The sequence below is a fragment of the Helianthus annuus genome, chromosome 14, assembly GCF_002127325.2.
Source record: "Helianthus annuus cultivar XRQ/B chromosome 14, HanXRQr2.0-SUNRISE, whole genome shotgun sequence".
Classification (NCBI taxonomy): Eukaryota; Viridiplantae; Streptophyta; class Magnoliopsida; order Asterales; family Asteraceae; genus Helianthus; species Helianthus annuus.
Genome location: NC_035446.2, coordinates 10,483,143 through 10,492,833, shown reverse-complemented (window position 1 = coordinate 10,492,833; position 9,691 = coordinate 10,483,143). Strand labels below are relative to the sequence as shown.

At 40.0% G+C, this 9,691-nt stretch overlaps 1 protein-coding gene across 1 annotated transcript; it reads right to left on the bottom strand.

Annotated features, from left to right (window-relative positions):
- Positions 1–3,607: 3,607 nt before the first annotated feature.
- Positions 3,608–5,937, bottom strand: LOC110906379. Its single transcript, XM_022151522.2, has 4 exons — positions 5,364–5,937; positions 4,858–5,298; positions 4,426–4,773; positions 3,608–4,218 (listed from the first exon to the last, which is right to left on the bottom strand). The coding sequence occupies exons 1-4, from the start codon at positions 5,935–5,937 to the stop codon at positions 3,608–3,610; spliced, it is 1,974 nt and encodes a 657-aa protein (XP_022007214.2).
- Between the last annotated feature and the right edge of the window lie 3,754 nt (positions 5,938–9,691).

Sequence of the window (9,691 nt, the reverse complement as noted above, 5' to 3'; positions counted from 1 at the left end):
TTTTACACTATAAAAAGTTTTTGTTTTTTTAAAAATCAACTATTTTAAAAATCGTTCTTTTTTGGTTTTTAAAAAAGTTTTGTTTTTTTTTTTGTTTTTTACACTATAAAAAGTTTTTGTTTTATATCGATTAAATCAACTATTTTAAAAATCGGCTCTTTAAATATATTATATCGATTAAATATTATATTGTTTTTAACATTTTACTTTTTTAAATATTATTCTTTCGATTAAAATTTTATTTCTTTCAAATATTGTTTCCGTATTATATTCAGGGGGTTATATTGTTTTCGTATTATATTCAAAACATATTTTGTTGCCATATTATCTAAATTTAAGACAACAATCATTAAGTAACCGAATAACTGAAAACAAACATAAATATGACATATATAAGATAACTTTTTAAATCCATAACAAAAATATATAAGATAAGTTTGTACATCCATAATAACAATAAAAACAACAACAGGTCTATGCATCCAAATCCGAATCTGAATCCTGATGGTGCTGCTGCGGCTGGTGCTGCTGATGTGGTGCTCGAACCGGTGGAAGCGGTATCGGGGGTAATCCCTCTCTCTCTCGTCTATCCTGCTCCGCCCGTACCAGCCAACCTACCAAATCGTTGAGCCTGTCAAGCTCGGCTCGTACATCCGGATGTAGCACAGCTCCTGGGGCACGACCTCGAATAACGTGACGTGGAAACTGAGGTGCCCCGGCAGGTGGCGGTGGTTGTGGCTCCGCTGCACCGTCTAGATCCTCCGGAGGGTCCTCCATGGGCACTACATCAGCAGGATCTGCAGGAGGATGAACAGGCTTGAAATGCTCTGGTAGGGCCTCCTCTATCCATACGCCCCCTTCGCGGTTTTTAAACCGCGGGCCAACGTGGAACCTCTTGATAACCCTCATCCCCCACAGCGACGGCATACCCATCCGCGTCGGCATGATTGCCGGCGTCCGTAGATGTGGGTCCTGGTGTGGTACGAGGCCCAATGAACGGGCAATGACGGTCACGTACGCCCCGCCATACAAAAATCCGCGCTCCTGCCGGTGATGGGCGGAGGCGTAGTACTGGGCTAGACCGTGTGCTAGCGCGCACGACCTCCTATACAACAAACAATAAAGGAAAAAAAGATCTGTGGTCGTACACCACTCACGGCTGTAGCCGCGCGCCAAAATAGAAGTAGCAAGCAACTGGTGCAGATACCTGCAGATAGTGTTAGCGAAATACAAAAACAGAGATTAATAAACAGTGCATATAATAACAATAATTGCCATAATAAACGTACATACCTGTATAGTGGGTCCCGAACAAACGACACCCTCCCCTTCGACTTCTCGTGCTCCCAATGATCCGCCCCCGCAATCACCTGCCAAAACCCTACAAGAGTGGGTTTTTCAACCACCACTAGCCCCGCTGTGTAAATCTCAGTCTCGATCTCCTCCTGAATGTATAAACCACAATGCACCGCAAACTCTGCTAGCGTCATCGAACGCATAACGCCAGCAAGCCTGAAAGAAACCTCAGGCGGATGGGGAGCACCTGGGTACGGAAGCTGCACTGGCTCCCCAGGAGGGTGAAAGGAACTCGACCAGCAGCTCCCTGTAGGTCGGCGTGTGCGCCAAATCAAAAAGACGATGCCACGGCGAATCGACAGGTATAAACCGACGCACTCTCGGCGTCTCAGCAATCTCATCCATCCCATCCCAGTCGGTCGATCGATGCATGCGATCCAACGTGCATCCTCCTAAGCTTCTCGCAATGACTGGCGGCGTCGGTGCCATGGGGAAACTCTAGATATGGATGCCCCTGCAGCGTATCCACAGGCGGTCGCTGTCTCCGTCGTGGACCCTGCTGAACCGGCTCTAAGTGAATGTCATGGCCCGGCATCAGATCGTCCTCCATAATAAATAATGTATACGTATAAAAACAATAATAAATAAAACAATAATAAATAAATAATTAATTAAATAATAATAATTAATAAATAATAATAATATTAACAATAATTATTATTAATAATAATAATAATAATAATAATATTAATAATATTTATTAACAATAATAATAATGTTTTTAATAATAATAATTAATAAATAATAATAATATTAACAATAATTATTAATAATAATAATAATAATATTAATAATAATAACAATAATAATAATAACAAAAAAAAAATTCAGAGCCTCGTATAGCCCTCGTATAGGGCTATACTCGACGTCCTGTTCTAATAATAATAATATTTAATAATATAATTAATAAATAATAATAATAATAATAATAATAACAATAATAATAATTAATAATAATAATAATAACAATAAACAATAATAACAATAATAATAATAACAAAAAAAAAATTCAGAGCCTCGTATAGCCCTCGTATAGGGCTATACTCGGCGTCCTGTTCTACATGTTCATCTTCAAACTTATACTCAAACCCCCAAAACCCAAAAAAATTCAAATTTTAGGGCAAACCTACGGTCTAAAGGCATAAACGAGACAAAAATACTTAACTACGGGATGAAATACGTACCGGTGATGCTTCAAATCTTCAAAAATACGGTTGAAAATACGTACGAGGCGTATAGATCAGTGCTCAGCGTATGTGTGTGTTTATTTGTTTGGGTGTGTGATCTGTGTCGTCTAGCCCCCCCCCCCCCCCAGAGTAATACGAAGCCTAGACGCCTCGTATAGAGCTATACGAGACGTCTATGCTTTATGTTAAATGACTTTTTTGCCCCTGTATAGCCCTCAGTATAGCCTTTTTTCAGGGGCAAAATGGTAATTAACCAAACCAAAAAGATATTTCTGGAATGGTTAATTACCATTTTGCCCCTGAATAATGCCTATACTGGAGGGCTAAACAGGGGCAAAATGGTCATTTACAAAAAAAAAATTAATAATAAAAAAAGGAAAAGGTGTTAAAGTTGCCGCCTCAGTTGTACTCTTCGTACAGAGCTGTACGCGTCGTATAGGCCTTCAAATTACCTTTGAGCCCCTGTTAAATGGCTATACTGGGGACTTTCAGGGGTAAAATAGTAATTAACAAAAACTATTTTCAAAATTCAAATTTAAAATAAAAGAATTGTTACCGCTCAAATAGACGACCCGTACAGGTCTATACGAAGCGTCCATGTTCAAAAAATTCAAATTTTGAAATTCAGATATTCAAAATTTAAATTTTCAAAAACCCGCTCAAATATACGCTCAGTATAGCCCTATACGAGGCGTCTGGTTTAAGTAAAATTACTTTTTAGCCCCTGAAATAAGCCTAGATTGGGGGCATATCAGGGGCTAAATGGTCTTTTGTGCAACAATATACGAGGCGTCTAGTTCTATACGAGTCGTATAGTTGTATTTTTTGTAGAAAATTATAGAAAAATACTATTAATTACAAAAAAATACTATTAATTACAAAAAAATAGTATTAATAACAAAAAAATACTATTAATTACAAAAAAATAGTATTAATTACAAAAAAATACTATTAATTACAAAAAAATACTATTAATTACAAAAAAATACTATTAATTACAATAAAATACTATTAATTACAATAAAATTCTATTAATTACAATAAAATACTATTAATTACAAAAATCATTCTTCCGTGTAACTATCTATGTAATTAAGACTGGGGTTTGATCTTGGCCGAGGATTCATTATCGATGTATACCATTCTAGACGTGGCAAGTACATATCTTCCCATTGTTCTGTATGGGGTCTTCGGTGGGTCAACCATAGCCCGTGTGCTGGTGGCATAGGATAATCCCCTTCCAGCTTAACATGTATGAAGTGGTTCTCGTTAACATGTGTAAGCGTTATGAATAATGGTTGTTGATTAGCCGGAGGACTTAGTATTGGGAAGTAAGTGGAACTCGCACCCATGGTTGTCGTTAACAGGTGCACCCCGATACCGTACGTTTGTGCAATAAGAAGTCCTGCAAAGGGGAAGTCCATCCAGTGATTCTCCCCACAACCGGCCACTGAATCCCAAATTAGGCCGTGACGATGCGTGTAAAAATAACCTTGAGCCCATGCTTCAAATATTGGGAACCAGATCGATTCGTTCTGATCCATTTCTTGGACAAGGTCCCTCCTAATAAGCCCCCATGAACTCTGATCCATCCCTAAGCCCACAGCCACAGACCGAAACCCACAATGACCGTCCGGCATCACATCTCGTATGCACGAGACGTACGGATGGAACACTGGCGGAATGTCAGACTTAAACCGTTCGATGATTCCCACGTACTCGTCCCCAATGATTAAAGGAAAACCGTGATCATCTCGTGTCTCTTTCTTCTTAGAACTCTTTGAACGGCTTAGGGTCGCTTTGGGTTTTTGGGACCTTATAACCGACTGTTGTGAGGCCTGAGACGGAACGTACGAGTTGTGGCGAGGTTTATCGTACTTACTTTGTCGGGAACCTTCAAAGCACGTGTTTGCATCACCGAAGGAGCTTCTCCTCAATTCTTCATCTATACGAGAGGCCTCGTCCAACCTTTCTTGTACCTGCTTTGTTGTTGGTCGGCCACGAGTATTTTGTTGGACAACCGGTGGTTTCTTGGTAGATTTCGTTGGAGTCAACACCGCTTTAATCTTTGAAAGCAGGCTTTTTTGCTGAGCTGGGGGGTGCGACTGTAATTGTTGTCTAACAACATCTAGCTCTTCGACCATGTCAAGGGAGTCGTCTATCAATTTACAACTTTGGATGTTAAGTTTCCGCCAGAAGACGTCTATGTCTTCGAGTTGAATCGGACGCTCTGCACGGTTAAAAACAATATTGTTTAAGTAAAATGAAAAAAGGAAATATATCACACAAGTGTTGTACGTTCAACAATTATTACCTTCACGCATGTACTTTTCTATCCTACAAGCACAGGGCAACCCACAGCTGTGCCACATTTGGCAACCACATGATGAATTAAAGCGCTCCAAGACATCTAGCTTCCTAATTGCCTCTCCATGCAACAAGTCAAGGGCTTTGTGGGATACTTTTCCAAGTAGGTGTTGAAACATCAGGTGTTTGTGGTGTTTCATTGTTTTTTCGATGCTTTCTCGAAAAGTCTTCCTTATTTCACCGAACTGTGTCTCAACTATATCCCGGACACAACCAACTACACGGTCCAGCGAGCTCCTATCTTCGACGTATCTCTTTAAGTTGGCATGTTGGCTCTCAACTCTGTTTGTAGTACGATTACCAAAGTTGCGCCTCTTATCAGTCCACGCAAAGACAAACATCTCCTTATAGTCTTTTAGCCAGTTATCGTACACGTATTTGAAGACTCCTAAAAAGTAAAAATAATTTAATAAAATTTGCATAGGTGAGTGGTATGTTATTAGAAAAACTTACTAGAACGTTTGCACTCCACAAGTCGCTTTCGCATGTTGCGCAAGTGGTAGTCGTAGATGGGTATGGATGGAGACTCAATCAATGTCCCCCAGAATGACATAAATTTCTTCCAGTCGTCGTCTGTGAAGGCACCCTTGCAGTGCTTCATAACATTCTGTTGTATGTGCCACCTGCAAAGAAGCCTGGAGGCGTCTGGAAATACTTTAGCACACGCGCCCATAAGGGCTAGGTCTCTATCCGTTAAAATCACACGTGGCTCCATACATTCATCCAACATTGACTTAACCCTCTCAAGCACCCACACAAAGTTATCACCCCGTTCTTTACTAACAACGGCATGCGCGATAATAAACGATTTGTTGGTAGGCGTCATACCAACAATCTGGATAAAGGGCATATTGTATATGTTTGTCTTGTACGTTGCATCGATCATCATGACGTGGGGGAATGCACGCCACATGACTCTCGAGTCCTGATGAAGAAAGAAGATCTCTGTTACGATCTCTGTTCTGGGTTCTTCCCGTGTCTCGTAAATAAAGTCGTTGTTTATTAGCACATTTTCTAGTGACTGCATGGGAGTCAATCCTTGTCTTTGTTCGGCTCTAATCTTCGCTACAACGTTTTGAACGTCTTTCTGAACATGAAACCTGTCGGAGTCCTGCTTCCTTATCGTTTGAAATATTTTGCGCGGCTCCATGTTTTGAGCTGTCAGCTGCTCGATCAGTTTCATTTCGCTTGGAGTAAACCTTCGCACAAACGCATGGGCCGACAGGTCCTCACAAAGTTCGTGGTTATGTTCAATTGTTCCGTCTTTTATCTCCCAGGTTTCATACGGGTGGTTTCGGACAGCCAGCAGGTAAAACGGGCAACCGGTTTTTTTGCTTCCAGCTTTTCTAAGTGTTGCTATACTCTGGTGCTCACCACCACGATCACATTCAAGCCATACCCTCCCGGTTCTTCCCCCGATTTTCTTTGATCGACGGGTGACAATAACGAAACCATCCGCATTTGCTATTTCTTGTATCCGTTTCTTTAGTTCATCTAAGGAGTTGAAAACCTGTAACATCGACAATATTAATAATAATAATAATAATAATAATAATAATAATAATAATATAATAATAATAATAATAAAATATTAATAATAAAATAGTAATTTATACCGTCTTTTTTAAGTACAAACTGTCCAGAATGGGAGGTGCTTCACCACCATATCTACCATATCCTCCAACGTCCGAATTGTTTTGATGAACGTAAGGAGTGCCCGGGGAAATGAATTGCTGATGATCACCGTCTCCTCCGTATCCCCCGTATCCACCGTATCCACCGTATCCACCGTATCCACCATATCCACCGTCTCCTCCGTATCCACGGTCTCCTCCGTATCCACGGTCTCCTCCGTATCCACGGTCTCCTCCGTAGCCACCGTCTCCTCCGTATCCACCGTCTCCTCCGTATCCACCGTCTCCTCCGTATCCACCGTCTCCTCCGTATCCACCGTCTCCTCCGTATCCACCGTCTCCTCCGTATCCACTAGCATGGTATGAGTCATCTACAGGGGCTGTTTCATCAACAGGAGGATGCTTGTTCAAATCTAGAAACGGGCTGTTTTGTTTTCCTTGTATACTAGACACAACCTCCTCTTGCTCATTAGAATCGGGAACGCCAGACTCCTCCAAAATAGGCAACCGTATCATCATTAGTAAATAATAAACTAAAACAACAAGTAATTAAAACATTTACGCTAATAACTGTTACCGGAACGCTTTCGTGCCCCCACTTTTCGCTAGAATACTGCCCGAAGATATAGTTGCCGTCCCAATATGATGACATTTCAACACTCCGGGATGATAATAACGTAAAGACAAATAAAAGAAGAAACAGAATCTGAGTGTTTGTTTGTTGAATGCTCGGATGTGGACCAAGAACGCACTGTAGGTTGCATTTTATGTGAGCTAAAGACGCCTCGTATAGGTCTTTACTCCCCGTATGCCTTTAAGTCATGTCGGGCATAGTCTCATCATAGTCAAATCGGTCAGTCCAAGACGCCTCGTATAGACCTATACGAGGCGTCTAAGTACCTTCGTATTGACCCCTCGTACAGGGCTAGATTCCCCGTATAAGTTGACTGATGTGACGTTGTACGAGGTGAAGAAGCTGGTCGGGAAAAGCAAACCTATACGCCTCGTATAGGGCTATACGAGGCGTCTAGAAGGGTGTGGATTTAGGGAATAAGGTGTGTGAATATGTACACCCTTTATTTATTTATGTTGTTATTATCAATATAATTTTCTTCAACCCTTTTTATTATGTGCATTATTTACCGTTCACACAGTGCGTTTTCAAATCATTCGACACGCAGGACGACGTAAATGAAACGGTTCTAGCAAGTGATGACGAATGCGCTATTGATGCTGACCCAATATCATATAGCACACCATCCATGCAAAGGGTAAGCCTATAAACTGGTTGTCTTGGCTCGTTTTCTATGTGGCGATGCTATCTTAAGGGATTAGTCCCACTCACATTATTCTTCTTGAAGTGATTTGTGAAAGTGTAAGACTAATAGTATTTTTTCAAACTCAGGGTCCAAAAAGGAGAACGTTACAGAAATCTACTGTAATAGGCACTTCCAGCATCAAAATTAGCCTTCCTGAACCCGAACGTACCCAAATTGAAGCCATGGATGCGGTGATTAATCTTGAACTTTTTAGTAACACTGATTGTGTAAATATAACCTCCCATTACCAAATTTCACCATTACTTGAACCACTTCTAGTATGGACTTGCACTAAACCAATGGTTCAGGTTTACAACAGGTGCATAGCTACTATTTGATGGAAAACATTTTTCCACATTCAGACACTATTGTTTTGAACAAATCTAAAGCCTTATTTATTGGAATTTTGCTACAATTTTAATATAACAGTACACAACAAAACAAATTGGTCCAGATTTACAATAGTTTACCCTAACTTAGTATATTACTACGGTTGGTCTAGCCATTTCAAAGTCTAGATACACCCATGCGTATCATTAAACCCTGGAGAGTCTTCCGTGCCTTGGTTAGGTAGCAGTAAACTGTTTAAAGGATTCTATCTATATAAATTTCTTAATTTTATTAAAAATAGGTAGTTAGTTGAATAGACTGTGCTCTTTTTTGTAGTTTCCATTTTGCTACAGCTTGATGTTTCCAAATTAAAAGCACATCGATTTTGCCACTTAAATTGAAAACAACCTTCGGTAATTACTTGAATGATATTCATCCAATGCTAGCTAGTGACTAAGATGTCAGTATTTTCAGCCTTGTTCTTAAGTAAAGGTATTAACGAGTTCAAACTGCCTTCTAGTGTTTTACTTATATAAAAGTTATTCTGATTCCATCAAGTTTTTACTGCACCCGCATCTTTCTCTCTAGTTCCTATATTTTTATACTTTGTAAGTGCAGCAATGGTGTACAGAAGGAGGGGAATATCTCCCAATGTCCAAACTGCTTGACGGTTGGCACAATTGATAAGGTTCGGCCAATGTGTTGATACATATTTTGTGGATACGGCTCGGCTCGGTTCGACTCGGCTACGAAGTAAAGGCCGTAGTCAAGACAACCTCCTGTCTTGACTCGGTATGCGATTTACTTTGTAACGTTCGTTGTAAATGCTACTGCATGTGTGCAGTATGCATATTGATAAGTCTAGTGTTGTCTGTTCATTGTTGAAGCCCATTGATGAAGCCCATGTCCAGGCCCAACACATGTGACGAAATCACATGTAATGAAAACACTTTTGGATGAAAACACTTTTGGATGAAAACCAAATAGGACGAAATCACAAGGGATTTCGTCCATAATGAAGTGTTTTCGTGGGCCTCTTTGTTTTCGTTGGTCTGATAGTATAAATACCCAGAAACAAGACAAAAAAAAAAAAGACAAGTCTGAATAGATTTGAGAGCGAACACTGTAAACAGATACACACTGAGAGTTTATGAGAGCATCTTGTAAACATTGTATTGTAACCGTTTCATAGCATTAATACAATGGAGTGTTAATCGTTGAATCGTTGTGTCTTACGTGTTCGTCACTTGGTTTAACTTACCCGTTTGGATTCCGCACTTTCGGGTTTGTCGGAAAACAGGGAATAGAGGTTACTAGATCCTCCGGGTGGACCTACAATTGGTATCAGAGCATTGGCTCGATTCCTTGTTTAAACCAAGTTGATTTTCTTGTGTTTTAATAGATTTTAAAGTATTTTTCAGTTTTGTTCTTGTTTGAATATCATACTTTTCTGGAAAATAGTTATGAAATCGTGAAAACCTTGTTGTTTTTGCTATTA